The sequence below is a fragment of the Hevea brasiliensis genome, unplaced genomic scaffold (genome assembly GCF_030052815.1).
Source record: "Hevea brasiliensis isolate MT/VB/25A 57/8 unplaced genomic scaffold, ASM3005281v1 Scaf218, whole genome shotgun sequence".
Taxonomy (NCBI): domain Eukaryota; kingdom Viridiplantae; phylum Streptophyta; class Magnoliopsida; order Malpighiales; family Euphorbiaceae; genus Hevea; species Hevea brasiliensis.
The window spans coordinates 54,729-70,492 of NW_026614716.1; the positions used below are offsets into that span (position 1 = coordinate 54,729).

Below are 15,764 nucleotides of genomic sequence, written 5' to 3' on the forward strand. Positions count from 1 at the left end.
TGAGATGTTGCTGGCTTTCTTTTAAAATTTTTGTACATAAATCATGCATGCTATGTTCTACAATTTCAGATAGGATTTAAATTCCTTTCTGGATGTATTTTTATCTTTTAACTTTAGACGAGGATCCAGCTCCTATAGTAGATGTTAGAGGTGCTCCAGCGGTCTAGGCCTCGGTCTGTTTTCAGTACTGGTGAGTAGATAAATATATAACTCGGGTATTTTATTAACTGTAAATTATTTATATTATTCTTAATTTCAATTATGTAAATGAGAATAGAAAATGGTAATTTCATGTTTTATTATTGAATAAAATGAAATTTATAATTACAGCTGATTAATGGCCAAATACACTTAATATATGCACTGGATAGATAACACATTAATGATGAGTGATTTAATTTCAACTCAGCATAAATTTAAACTGTCTTTGGGACAACGCTTGATATACATATGGCTTTTGGAGAGTATATCAGGTGGTCACCCTTTGGGGGTAGCTTTGCACATGTATATGACCAGCATTTTTATTGCTCTTGAGTTATTGTTGTGTCATTATAGAGCCCAATATGCCAGCATTGCCCTTAGACTGCTAGAGTTTATTATTGCACCTGAGATGCCAGCATTATCTATAAGAAACATATTGCGAGTGTATAAGGATATTACAGATTTCATGATTTTAATATATTAATTTCAGCAATATTGTTACAGCATGAATTGTGTTTTAGCTCAGCTATATGATTTAGATTAAATGATATTTATTCAGTTGACGTATTTTAACATAGCAGAATTGATACTATTAAGTACCGAAATTTTATTTGTTTCCCTTTTGTTATTTATTTATCCGCTCACTGAGTAGTTGTACTCACTCTCTCATATATTTTTTTAATATTTCAGATTTCTTTTGCCGACTCCACTACTAGTAGCCTCTCTTTCAATATTGTCCTCTCATCCACTTCACTAACTCCAGCGTCGAGTGGAGGTTGAGCCAATATGTTATTTTTGGATATTTCTTTTGTTTTAAATTATTGTACATAAGTAAAGACAGCAAGGAGATCTGATTTGTAAATATTTTATTTTGATCCTCACAAAGAGGATTCATGTACATTTGATTATCTATTGTTGTTTGATTGGCACAGAGCCATATTATATATATCAGATGTATTTCAATAGGTTCCATGGTTTCTTTCAGCTGCAAATTTAGGGGAAACTATGTCAGTTTTTCAGGTTATACCAGTCTCTATAGGTTAGGGACGGGTGTGACAAAATCAAATTATGTTGAGGTCCTACAAGACTCTGCGGGTCGTTAGTTCAAAGATAAGGAAGTTATGGGTAATCTTACTTTAGAGTATTTTACTGAGTTATCTCTGTAACCATTGCTGATTATTCCCAAGTGGTCAATTGGATTGAGCTGAAAATTTCAGTTGCTAATAATGATAGATTGCTTGCTTCTTTCTCTATTAAAGAATTCAAGAAAGTTATTTTCCAAATGCATCCTAATGAGTCTTTTGGACCGAATGGGATCAATCCAGCTTTCTATCAGAAGTTTTGTCATATCATTAGTTACTCAATTGTTCATAATTGTACAGAATGACTTAGGATTGGAGTATTTTCATATTCTCTGAATGATACCATCATTGTCCTCATTCCCAAAAAGGAGAAGCTCACAGCCTTAAAGGATTTGCGGCCCATTTCTCTTTGTAATACACTATACGAAATTGTGGCTAAAGTCCTAGCCAAAAAAATGAAATTTCTCTCCCTCAATCTCATCTTTCCTGTACAATCAACTTTTGTTCCAAAGTTCCTTATCACAGATAATGTTATGGTAGCATTTGAAGTTATCCATCATATGAAGAGGAAAACAAGACACAAAAGAGGGGAGATCGTGATTAAGGTTGACATTAGTAAGGTGTATGGTGGAGTTGATTGGGAGTATGCAGTTGGGTTTCAACCATAGATGGGTGATTATGATCATGTTGTGTGTTACTATAGTTTGAATGGTGTTGAGTTTGGTTCTATTAGCCCAAGAGAGGACTTGGATAAAGGGATTCGCTTTCCAGGGTTATCACATCTGTTTAGACAGGCTCAGGTTAAGGAGATATTCATGGCTCTAGGATCAGTGGACATAAATTTCTACCCCATTGTTAGCCTTTTAGCATGATGACATATAAATACGGTGACATATTTTCCAATATTTGTTAATAACAAAACATAATATTTTATCTAATTTAATATAAGTTTATCTTTACATCCATTTATTTTTTTTTAAAGAAAATTATCTTTTCTTTGCATGAAAAGTTTTAAAATTTGATATTATTTTTAGCCAAAAAATAAATGGATTTTTTTTTTTTTTAAAATAGAGCCAGTTTGAAATCGTAACATTTTTTAGCTTTAAACTTCTAATCAAATAAAAGATATTATTACGCTTCGAAAAGATCATAAAAAAAAGTAATTTGTATTGTAATTTATTAAATTGAATCCCCTGATTAATTTAAAATATTATGATCATCATAAAAAAAATTATTAAATTTTAATTTATTAATGTTAAAATTATTTCAAATTTATACAATTTTGAATTTTAAATCTAAATTCAAATCATATCATTAAAAAAAATTGACAAATGACCGACTTTATCTCAAGTTTTAAAACCACTTCAAGCAGTAAGGATGGATAGAATCTGATTTAAATTAAAAATATTAATTGAATCATTTTAATTTGAAATTTTGGTTTGATTTTTGATTTTAATGAAACTTTATTTATTCAGCTCAGTTTGATTTTTCATTGAATTGAAATAAATTAAATTAAATTTTTTTTAATTATATATTATTAGATCTCAAATTAAAATAAAAAGTATAACTAAAATTGAATTAAAAATGAATCTGAAAAATAAGTTCAAGTTAAAATTTAAATTGATAAATCAAATTAAATTAGTTTAATTTAATTCAATTTCTCTCTAATTTTATTTAATTCGATTTAACCTGTTAAAAATTTTGATTTTCTCAATTCAATTATATTTGTTTTTTCCTAATTCGATTTGATTATTTTTATCTACTAAAAATTTAATTTATTTATACTCACCCTAATAGAGTATGGAATTCCCAATCAAAGGTTGAATCCATCATCCATGCCTTGCATTGCATGTCAAACACATTAAATAATTGTATTTTTGATGTTTTCAGTTTTTCATAATTACGTTGTAGAAATTTTTTTATCAAAATCGGCTTATTATGAACTCAACACAAAATATGTAACGCTCATATATTTAATTGATAAATCTATCATACATATTATGTCTTGAATTTATAATAAACTGAGTTTAGACAAGGGAAATCCTTAAGCTGCTACTTATTACTTGTAAGGTTCAAATATACTTGATAATTTGTGCTTTACTTTATATAATTATAATGATTAAATTAGGAGAATTTGAGAAGATGATTTTATCATATATGCTTTGAATTATTCAATAGTTAAAAAAATATTATTCACTTGACCGAATCATATTTAATTCTCACTCTCTCAGTCTCGAAGATGATTTTATCCTCAATTATATCTTCATCCCTCAGGTTTATTTTATTAAAAATTTCAACTTTTTTATAAGCTCAAGTTTTTCCTTCTATTTTTAAGTTTCAGCAGTTTTTGCATGTAACCTATATTTTCTTTTTTTTACTTTTTTTTGTTATTGAAGAGGAGAAGTGATAGCACTGTCAACAGTATCCGAATCTCAGATGCCGGACTTATAATAATAGGCCATTTGGATCTTGTATTTTTTTTTTTTCAAAGGCAGATAGACGCATATACACAGTTCAGTAACATGATATAATTCTTCATAAAATCATGACAATTTTACTAAGACATACTAACTCATATAAAACACACACATACCGTCCACAATCAACGTGGAATCTCAAAGGATTACATGTATTTCACTCTTTATGAATAAAATATGCTCATTTTGATTAAAAAAAAAAAAAAGGAAGTATGGTAGGGAAGATCTGGTCACAGAAAAGACACAGGCTATAGGTTAGCCAATTGAAACCAAAAGGGTCCCCTGCTAAGAATAGTCGTCTGGCCATCTACACCGTCAAAAAGGAAAAACAAGCTCAAGACTCTTCGGGGATGCAAGCAGAGCTCTTTTGGCAATTTCAATATATCTTGTGGCCGTTGAGGGAACGGAAGTGGCGTCTTGAATATCCCTAAGAGATACCAACCAACATAAGGACCCCTAGAGTAGAAAGCTGCGCCAAACTTGCTAAAAAACTCGAAACCAAAATAGAGGAATTAAACCACATCAACGCAGAGTAAGGTCTCCAAAATCCCTTCTATTAAGCCTAGACCTGAAAAGTAAAGGATCCAAAAAAGAGACTCCACCCAAAAATGGGAGGGAGAAACCCACCTTCCAGGCAAGGAAAGGATGCTCCCTGCCCGAATGGAGCAGGGGAGGCCACTGAAAACGATAGGTGAAAGAAGATGAAACCTTCAGCTGAAACCCAAACTAAGTTGAGCAAAGAGTTCTCTCTCTCCCTAGAAATCTAGAAAGAGTGTGTTAATATGGATTGAAAGTCCTCACATTTATCACTTTACAAGTTAATATTCTTACTAAATTCAAGATTATTGCTTTTACATAGCAATTTCAGTATCTAATTTCATTGTCAGAATGAACTTTAACTGGAGCTAGTAATCCATTATAAACATTTTATCTAGTCACAGATAGTTGTCGCAATCATCTGGCAAGCTCACAGTCATCAGTTGGTATAGTGAACGTGAACTTAACTCATGATCATGAAAGATTGTAGGCTACCAACAAAAATATTTCTGAGAACTATAACGTGCAAAATTCTTCTCAAAATTCTGAGCATAGGATCCCTGAGTTGGGCCCAAGTACTTCAAAAATTCACTTATATAAGGGCGAGGTTTTATTAGATTCTTCTGGTGCTTCCTCTCTCACAATAAAATGGGATTACATGTCATAATTTGTGAGATAGATAAATTTTGTGAGGATTAAGGATTAAACCGAATGAAGCCAATAGAATTCATTAACGTTATAGCTGAAGGAAACTTCGCCTAAGTAGTTTGTGCTTAGCTAGTCCCAAGCCTGGATAAAGGAGAATAGTTGCGGTAGGTGCCAACCAGTATAAAAATTTCGCCACATCTTATGATATGGATTCAAATTATAAACGTTGGGTCGTCCTCTACTTACGACGCGCTACATCGGAGCCCGGGTGGTGTGAGAAATATGAAAGGGTGTAGGGCGTTCACCGAAAGCGATGCCATGTCGGCGCTCGGGTGTGGTGTTAAATGAGCAAGGGTTCCCACATCATGGATGGGTGTGGTTAAAGAAATTAGTCTATAAGACAGATAGTAGAACAAATAGTAGAATAGAACATTTGATAGGCATAGAGAATAATAGAAGATATCATAGAAGGAGATCAATTAGGAAGGAATATGATAAGAGGAGAATCAGGGTTGGTACTTGGAATATTGGATCACTTACACAAAAATTAATGGAGCTTGTGGATACTTTGGAAATAAGAAGGGTGAATATTGCTTGCATTCAGGAGACTAAATGAGTAGAAGAAAAAAGTTAAGGAAGTGGGTAATTTAGGGTACAAACTGTGGTTTACCGGAAAAGAGAGAAATAAGAACAGTATGGGCATAATCATAGACAAGACAATGAAAGATGTTGTAATAGCTGTGAAAAGAGTAGGAGATAGAATTATACTAATAAAGCTAGTACTAGAAGGAAAAACAATAAATATAGTTAGTACTTATGTCCCACAAATAGGACTAGATAGTGCGAGTAAATAAATGTTTTGGGAATATATGGATGATCTAATGCAAAGCATAACGAATGAAGAGAATGTTTTTATCGGTGGAGATTTAAATGGACATGTAGGAAGTGATAGGCAAGGCTATAAGAATGTTTATGGAGGTTTTGGATTTGGCAACCGAAATGAAGAGGGAAAGAGCATTCTGGATTTTGCTATGGCATACGACCTAATACTAGCAAATACCTACTTTATAAAAAAAGAGTCACATTTAGTAACTTTCAAAAGTGGGAAACATAGAAGTCAAATTGACTTTCTCTTAACCAGGAAGACAAATAGAGCTCTATGCAAGGATTGTAAGGTCATTCCAGGAGAGGCTTTAACAAGTCAACATCGGTTAATGGTCTTGGATGTCAAGTTTATGAAAAATTCAAGTAAGGTTAGAAGAAATAGTGTAGCTCGAATAAAGTAGTGGAAGTTCAAAGGAGTAAAGCAAGTGAAGTTCAAAAATGAGCTTCTCAAGTCCGAAGCATAGAAGCTGGATATGGAGGCCAATGATATGTGGATATAGATGGCATCAAAGATTAGAGAAGTAGCTAGAAAAGTACTTGAAGAGTCTAGAGGACATGGACCACCCTCAAAAGAGAGATGGTGGTGGAATGAGGAAGTACAAAAGGTAGTGAAGAGAAAGAGATAATGGTATAAGAAATTACCTAAGTTTGATAATAATGAAACATATGAACAGTACAAGATAGCAAAGAAAGAAGCAAAAAAGGTAGTTAGTCAAGTAAGAGTGCAGACCTTTGAAAAGTTATATGAGAAACTTGGAACTAAAGAAGAGAAGAATGTTATTTATAGATTAGCAAGGAGGAGAGAAAAGAAATGTCAAGATCTCAATCAAGTTAGGTGCATTAAGGATAAAGAAGAAAAAGTATTGGCGAAAGATGAGGACATTAAAGAAAGATAGAGAAATTATTTTGATGATCTCTTTAATAATATTCAAAATGGTAATAGCGTGAATATAGACTATAGAGCAATAGAAAAGAATGTGAATTATACTAAAAGGATTAGATCTTTAGAAGTAAAGGAAGCACTTAAGAGAATGAAAGTGGGTAAAGCTTGTAAACCCGATGGAATACCAATTGAAGTTTGGAAGTTTTTGGAAGATATGGGAGTGACATGGTTAACTAAATTGTTTAATAAGATTCTAAATTCAAAGAAAATGTCAGATGAATAGAGAAGAAGTATTTAAGTACCTATTTTTAAAAATAAGAGAGATATACAGAGTTGCTCAAACTATAGGGGAATTAAACTCATGAGCCATACTATGAAGTTGTGGGAGAGAGTTGTGAAACATTGACTTCGTCATGATACTTCTATCTCTCCCAATCAATTTGAATTCATGCCCGGTCGTTCAACTATGGAAGCAATCTTTCTCATTAGAAGCTTGATGGAGAAATATAGAGATGCAAGGAAAGATTTACACATGGTTTTTATTAATTTGGAGAAGGCTTATGATAGTGTTCCAAGAGATTTCTTATGGAGAGTGTTAGAACAAAAGGGGGTATCTATTAGGTACATACAAGTGTTGAAAGACATGTATGAAGGAGCAACTACTATTGTGCACACAGTGGGAGGGGACACAAGAGATTTTTCTATCTCAGTTGGATTATACCAAGGTTCAGCTGTAAGCTCTTACCTTTTTATATTAGTTTTAGATGAATTAACGAAACATATACAAGAGAGTATCCCTTGGTGCATGATGTTTACGAATGATATAGTTTTGATAGATGAGAACAAGAAGGAGTTAATAGAAAGCTAGAGCTTTGGAGAAGTACTCGGCTTTAAGTTAAGTAGAACGAAGACAGAATACATGCATTGCAAGTTCAGTGAAGGCCGAACTGGTGATAGGGAAGGAATTAGTTTGGATGGAGTGATACTGTCCCAAAGTAATCACTTTAAATATTTCCGCTTAGTCCTTCAAGTAGATGGGAGATGTGAGGAGGATGTTAGTCATTGGATTAAAGCCGGATGGTTGAAGTGGAGACGTACCACAGGATTTTTATGTGATCGCAAGATTCCCAATAAGTTGAAAGGAAAGTTTTACCGTACAACCATATGACCGACCATGTTATATGGTAGTGAGTGTTGGGCACTGAAGGAGTCGTATGTGTCTAAGATAAGAGTTGCGAAGATAAGAATGTTAAGGAGGATGAGTGGCCATACTAAACTAGATAAATTCCGTCATGAGAGTATTAGAGAAAATGTTAGAGTGGTACCAATTGAGGATAAGTTGAGAGAAGGGAGATTGAGGTGGTTTGGTCATATGAAGCGTAGGCATACAAAGCTCCAGTTAGACAAGTAGAGCACATTAGGGTGGAGGATAGAAAGAAAAGAAGGGGTAGACCTAAATTGACTTGGAGGAAAGTAGTACAACATGACCTAGAAGCATTATATATTTCTGAGGATTTAACCCAAAATCGTTTAGAGTGGAAAAAGAGAATCCATATAGCAGACCCTAAATTTTTAGGATAAAAGTTTAATTGAGTTGAGTTAAGTTTTTATAGCTGAAGGAAATACCAAAGGAAAGGATTTAACAAAAAGAAAAAGGCATTAAGTTACTGCTCATTGTCAACAGTGCACCATTAGTATGCTGCCTATCTTATTTATTTATTTAGCATATGCTGCCTCATTTTTTAAAGACTTAATATTCTAAAATGGAATAAAGCTCAATTAGCTCCGTACAAAGAGGTCTAGTTTAGCATATTTTTAGCTTCTGATTCAATTTAGTTCAAAAATTTTGATTTATATCTATTTTAACTTAAAATTAAAGAATATGCAACTCACTTCTCATTTGATGTGTGAATTACTTTTTTTATTATTTTTTATTATTTTTATTGTTAATTATTTTTTAATTTTTTTAATATAGTTAATTACTTTTTGATGTTAATTCAATAATTATAATTAGTTAATTTTATTATATTTTATATTTTTAATTTTATTTAATTATAATTTTCCAATTTTAATTAAAAGCATGAAAATATAAAAAATAATGTTTTAAATTTAAATAATTAAAATTTAATATTATCATAATTTTTAATTTTAATTAATTATATAAAAATCAAATATGTATGTTTATTATTTTTCAATTTAATTAAGTATATTTTTATTATTTTTCAATTTAATTAAGTATAATCATTATAATTTTTATTTTTCATTAATTATATGAAAATAAAAACTAATTTTTTCATATTTCATTTTAATTAATACAATTAAATAAAACAAATAATATTTTAATTTAATTATAAAATATAAAAAACATTTTAATTTTTAAAAAATAAAAAAATAAAAAAATATTTAATAAATGGCGCATGTAACACAAATCAGGGAGATTTGATTAGATTGAACATAAATTAAAACTTCTAAACTAAATTAAATTAAAAGTTAAAAATAATTAAATTGAAACTTTTCAATAAGTACGGCCTAATTTAAGTTTATTCCATCCTAAAACTAAGCTGGCCACACAAAGAGACTGAAGGATGCCCCTAAATGGGTCCTCAATTTGATGAATTAATAGTGAAATTTTTTCAATGCTTTTACAGGTAAGGAAACCAAATAAATTAACACAAAATTTCAACTTGAACTTCTGCTAAAGATGATATGCGCACCATATTGGGGCACCAAGGCTAAAAATGGCATTGGAGCATGAACATATGTTGTTGACAATGCAAAAGAGAAATCTCTGATGATCATCGCCAGGACAATTTTTGCCTCAACGATTGCTAAATTTTGTCCAACACATATTCTGGGGCCTATTCCAAATGGGAAAAATGAAGCCAAGTGATTTCCTGACTCATTAAATCTCAAGGGATTGAACTCATTTGCATCTTCTCCCCATATATCAGGATCATGGTGGATAGCGACCAGTGGGAATAACAGTTGTGTTCCTGCAGGAAAGTCAAGTATCCCCAGCTTAACCTTTTTAGATGCTTCCCTCAACAGAATCACAGATGGTGGGTAGAGTCGCAGAGTTTCATTTATTATCAAGCTCACCTGTTAGAAAATGCCAAGGACGAAAATTTTATATTAAGAGAAGAAAAGCCTGAAACTGGGAAATTAGAAGTAAGAAATGTAACTTACAATCTTAAGGTCATTCAAATTTTCTGCAACTGGAAGCTCATTCCCTCTTCCACAGATTCGAAACACTTCTTCTCGCGCCTTGTGTTGCCATTCTTGACGTGATGCTAAAAGAACAAGTGCCCAAGTCAAAAGATTGGCAGTAGTTTCCTTTCCTGCAAAGTAGAAAGTCTTGCACTCATCGATAATCTCCTCTTCTGTTAATGTCTCTTCCTCCGCCTCTTTATTATTATATGAAGACATTAGTAAACTAAGTAGATTTCTTGAATTTTCTCGCGCTCTACTATTAGTCTTGATCAATGTCCTAATAGATTCACAAGTTTCCTTGTCTAGTCTCCACCTCTCTCTGTTCTTCTTGGTAGGCAAAAACCTGCAAGCATGAATTCACAACCAAGAGAAAAAGGCCCCTAAAATCCTCCGAATATTAAACTACATCTCATTGATTGAATTGATAGACTAAACTACTTGAACCACGGAATATGCTTTAGAGTTAGATTGATGAATTTGGAAAGCAAATGGACAAAAAGAAAGTCATGACCTGAAGCCCGGGATGTAGACGCTTCTTACAGACTGAGAGAAGAGGTGCATGTGCTGTTCCTGTAAGGCAAATATTCGCTTCCCTTCTTCAAAACTGCTTCCAAAAGCGGTTCTAGATATAACATCTGCTAAGAGGTCATGAAGTTCTTTATTCACTTCCATCTCGAACTCATCTCTCCCTCCCCGGATTTCCTCCCACTTGTTTAGCATATTCCCAGTGCTAGCCACAATGTGTGACACCCAACCCTGTCGAAAGCATTATCCCCATGGGCTCCGGCAATAATTTTCCTCAAATTACAGACGTTGAAATCGAAGAGATAGTAGTAACTAGTAAGATTACTTTAACCCGCTCCATGTTAAAAGCCTGGTTTGCGATCCATCAATGAAAGGCCCATATCTCGCCTTCCAGCCCAACGAGTCCTTCCCCAAATAGCTTCTTAGCCTGAGGGTTTTGCACTGCCCTCTTGAAAAACGCACCCTCCTTAATCACATCCAGATTAGATATAACCAACCCTGGGCGTCGACCCGAACCAGAACGCGTACATCCCTCCATATGTCCGTGACCAGTAGTAGTGAAGTGGAGTCACACAGTGAAGCATATCGGGGTTCAAAGACGACGTTGACTTTGACTGAGCTTCAATGTATAGACGGCGGATCTCTGCTGAGTTACCGGTGATCGGACGGTAATTAGGACCAATTATGCCTTGCTTCTTGAAGTGATGTTGGATTCTGAGAGGGAGCCATATGGTGGAGAGTATATAAATTTGAGGAAGCAGATGAGCAGTGACAGGATCCGGATTTGAAGAAGCAGCAGCATCAGAGGCATGGCGAGATCTGGAAGATTGGGATTTTTAGTTTTACTCATAATTTATTTAATGAGTAATTTATTTACTCATAATTTATTTAATCAGTAATTTATATAATTTCTTTGATGATGAGCTCACTTTCAAAATCAATTCCTATATTTCACTGGGGTGCCATCCATTTTGACAAGATTGATGTTAACTGTTGCTTAAAAAATTATTTTTTTAAAATATATTAATAATAAAATATTAAAAAATAATTTAAAATTAAAAATAATATATTTTAATAATAAAAATATTAAAATAATAATTATTTTTTTATTAATATTGTGATTTTAGAGTATAATAATTTTTAATATTTTAATTATTAAAATATTTTTTAATTTATTTATATTATTTAAAAAAATAATATTTATATTAATATTTAAATATTAAAAAAATATTCTTAAAAGTTACTTTTTAACTTTTAAGTATTAAAAAAATATTTTAATTATAATCAATAAATAATATCATTATTTTTATATTTAATATATAATTTAAAAATTATTTTTATTAAATATATTATTATATAAATAATTAATCACTAATAAATAATATTTAATAATTAAAAATTAATAAAATAATTAATATTTATTAAAATAATTCATAATTCTTATAATAATTAATATTATCTAACAAAATTTTATACCTTTTCCTTGAAATATAATTTTAATTCTCTAATTTTACTATCAAACAGACGCTATATCATTTAGACTTCTTTTAAAAAAATGACAAATCAATCATAATAATAAATGTTAAAAATCTTTTTCGAAAAAAAATAAATTATAGCTACATTCTTATCTCGGCAAAATATAATTTCCCGACCCAGAGTTATCCTTAAAGCACGACGTCACTGTCATCTGACATGTCCTTGACACTACTTTTTTTTGTTAATAGCGAAAAATAGGTTATACCCATGTTGGCCATAACTCAGCATTAATTCTAATTACAGCAAACTCTCTCTCTCCCTCTCTCGCTCTGGAGGAGAAGAAGGAATGAAACAAAGCAACTATTACAAAGTAATTTCACTTACATTTGTTATCCACGAGCCAGAATTTTAATCTAAGAGAGTTCAATTTAAATAAATAATTTATTCATAAATTATTTATTTAAATATTAATTAAAAAAATTAAATAATTAATAATATAGTAATTATAAAATTAAATTTATATAAAATTATTATTAAATTTATTTAAAATTTTTAAATTTTCATACTCTTTAAAATTTAATATAAAAATAAAAAAAATTTTAAAAATAAATTTTTAAAATTTCAGAAGAGCTCAGTAACCCTCTTAATCCACCCCTCAGTCCGTTCCTGACACTAAGTAGCAACTACTCCACAGATTTTAATTAAACTAAAGCACCATGCTGCCCAAAGAGTATACATATATCTATATATTTGATTATAACTCTTGGTACGTCTTGAAACAACTCTTATGGACCTTCTCTGGCCTTTTCCTACTGAGAAACAAAAGGGTATAAAGATCGAAAAGCAAGAGAGATGTGAGAGCTCAACTTTTTCACCCGTGACAAATATACTTGGGCAAAGTGAAGCTCTCTAATGCGAGGCTGAACCATTTGACTTTTTCTCCGCTGCAGCATCCCATGTTTCTTCAGGACTCCCTCCTCCTCCATATGGAGCAGAAGCAGCTGCTCCAACATTGAAACTGCCACCGTAGGAATTTAGAAAAGCAGAGCCAGCACCTATGCCCAGCCCAAGAAGATCAAGCGTGGTGGGCTTGTTCCCAAACAATGGAGATGCACCCATCATAACATCCCCGGAGGGAAGTCCGAGGCCGAGCCCAGATGCCACAATATTTGTATCTGGCTTCACATCCCGTTGATTGCCGTTGATATCTTGACCTGAAGAAGAAGATACTGGCAATCCCAAGCCATGGAGAAATGATGAGTTCGACGATGTTGCACCCATTTGTGCTGCTTTTTGAAGCAACGCGGTAGCAGACATGGGAAGTTGGGGAGGAGTATAGTGTCGATGGTCTTGGTCTGGGAAGAGGGAGGAGGCATTGCTGGAGAGATAAAGAGAAGAGGAAAGTGAAAGAGATGGAGGTTCTATGGCTCTAGGTGTTGGTATTGTAGTTGGGCAATCTGAGTGAGTTAAGGCGCAAAAAAGGCTGGGAAACAAGGCTGATGATGCATGGGATGCTGCTTGTGAGATTGCCGCTGCTATTGATGAGGATGCGAATACACTGGCAAATACATTGCTGATAGAGCTGGTGGAGCTGGTACTCGTAACTGTGGCAGTCAAGCATGTAGTTGCTGGCGTTGCCGCTGAAAGTCCAACTGGATTTTCTGTTAATTCTGTGACCAGAAGTAAGAGATAAGAAAGGACCAGATAACCAAAGCAAGAGGAGAAAAAAAAAATTAAACTTTAAAAGATATAATGGCTGACTAAAATTCTACATGAGGGAGTAAATGATGGCACTTTTAGATGATAAAAGGGGTTGCTACTGCCATTGAAGTTAACGGCTTCAACTCGAAAGCTTTATTACAGAAGAAAAAGCCGATAAGCAATCATGGCGTCTTTTTTCTCAAATGTCAATCCAATTTAAATCAGCTTTTCGATCTTTGAGCTTTGAGACTGTGTAACCAGCGCAAGTGAATCACAACAAAACCTCCCTCTTCAACAAACCACTCTCTCTCTCTCTCTCTCTCTCTCTCTCTCTCTCTCTCTGTGGGACAGACAGGCACGTTTGTTATATTCTCTAAAACCTAACATCCACGCGAGAACGACATCAACATAAAGACAAATCACTCATAAAATACCAAACCCAGTATGCATATCACACATAAAACCTTTTCTTCTCAGCCACAAGTAGAGGGAAAAAACAAATGAATCAAAACCGAAGCAGTTTAAATCTTTTTGATTTTAATCAGAAGTTTAAAGCCTCGTTTTGACCTGTACAAATAGGCAATGCATATATAAATGCTGAGAGGGGGAAAAAACTAGCCGTGTTTATATAAATACTAAGACCAAATTATTTACCTGAGCTTTGAACTGATGACAGACCCGGAGAAACCACAGTGGTTGATGGAGTAAGAGGTGGAGGAGATGGTGAAGCAACCGCGCTCTTCACATTCGTATTCCCCTCCTTACCCAAAATCGTTAGGGTTCGTGCCCTTGCACTCTCCTCCGCCAATGCATCACAGAACGCTCTATGCGTTATGAAGCTATCCCTCCTTGACTCCCAAAGCAAAAAAAAAGAAAACCAAACAGAAATATCAGTAAACCAACAGGAGAGACCCTGAAAGAAGCAATAAAGTAGAATCAGATATAAAAGGATTAAGAACCTGGAGAACAAAGTGCCACAATCGCATTTATACTCTCGAGTGCCACAAGTCTTCATGTGGGCCTTCCAATCGGACTGAACTGCATATTTCTTCGAGCACCTCTCGCATTTCCACTTCTTCTCACCGTGCTTTCTGCAAAAGTGCTTCTTGATGCCAGTGAGGTCTCCCAGAGCTCTAGCTGGATTATGGTGAACACAAGTTGGTTCTGGGCACACGTAGACCCGCTTGCGTGGCTCCTTAGTGGTTCGCTGCTTTAGTTTCCATGGTAAGTTATGGCCGCGGCGGTGAAGCTGGAGGTTTTGATCGCGTTGGAAGCCTTTGTTACAGATCTCGCACACAAAACGGTTTGCAGTTAATAGGGTCTTTGGCGATAACGCAACCACTTCAGCATCTGGATCTGAAACGCACAGAATCAACAGCACAGAGATACAGATTGTTAGCCTGGTAAAACTAGAAATTTAGAAATATCAAAAGAAAGACAGTCTTATAGATGTTTTGGGGTTTGGTAAAATATTATTTACCTGGCGTTCCAGGAAGGTTTCGCTTCTTCTTTGGTGGCGGCACTGAGGGTAGCGCCTCTTGATTGCCAAAAGAAGATACACTGGTGGCTTCTCCAGAAGCAATAGAAATTGTCATTTGTGAAGAATTCTCAACTTCCACCATTCTGTTTCCTTCAACGCTAAATCAACCTCAAGTTGACTACACCCTTCCAGTTCTCGATTAAAAAGCTCGACTGCCAAGGGAAATGGTGAACCCAACCAAACAAGCTACACCAACCTATTCTGGATGAATGAATCGTAAGTTACCCAAAACAACAATTAACTACAATTGATGTTTGGATACAGAGAACTCTGATTCTGTCTCCGCAATTGGATCATTCCAGAGGAAAAAGAAAAGAACTTATTTCCACAAAATTCTACTCTCTGAACTCCCTCACAGTGAAGAGAAACAAGAACACCGATTCAACTATGTCCGTGACCGGTGGTTCACGGTCCCAAAAAGCGGCTGCATCAGTTCACACTCATCTCTGTAGAGAGAGAGAGAGAGATACGGAAGCAATAACATGAAGCAGAACGAGAGAAAAAATAGGATTTGAATGAAGCGGAGAAAGTAATAAAAAAATGAGTTAAAGCGGCGGTAATCAACCATGGTTAAAGCTTGAAACCCTTCGTATCTAACC

At 33.8% G+C, this 15,764-nt stretch overlaps 1 protein-coding gene and 1 pseudogene across 1 annotated transcript; both read right to left on the reverse strand.

Moving 5' to 3' along the window:
* Positions 1-9,299: 9,299 nt before the first annotated feature.
* LOC110640034 (cytochrome P450 734A1-like) lies at positions 9,300-11,310 on the reverse strand (annotated as a pseudogene).
* A 1,334-nt stretch (positions 11,311-12,644) lies between these two features.
* Positions 12,645-15,696, reverse strand: LOC110640049 (zinc finger protein GAI-ASSOCIATED FACTOR 1). The gene is made up of 4 exons (XM_021791207.2): positions 15,106-15,696; positions 14,585-14,981; positions 14,280-14,473; positions 12,645-13,594 (listed from the first exon to the last, which is right to left on the reverse strand). Exons 1-4 carry the CDS (start codon positions 15,245-15,247, stop codon positions 12,834-12,836), a joined length of 1,494 nt encoding a protein of 497 aa, XP_021646899.2. The 5' UTR covers positions 15,248-15,696; the 3' UTR covers positions 12,645-12,833.
* Between the last annotated feature and the right edge of the window lie 68 nt (positions 15,697-15,764).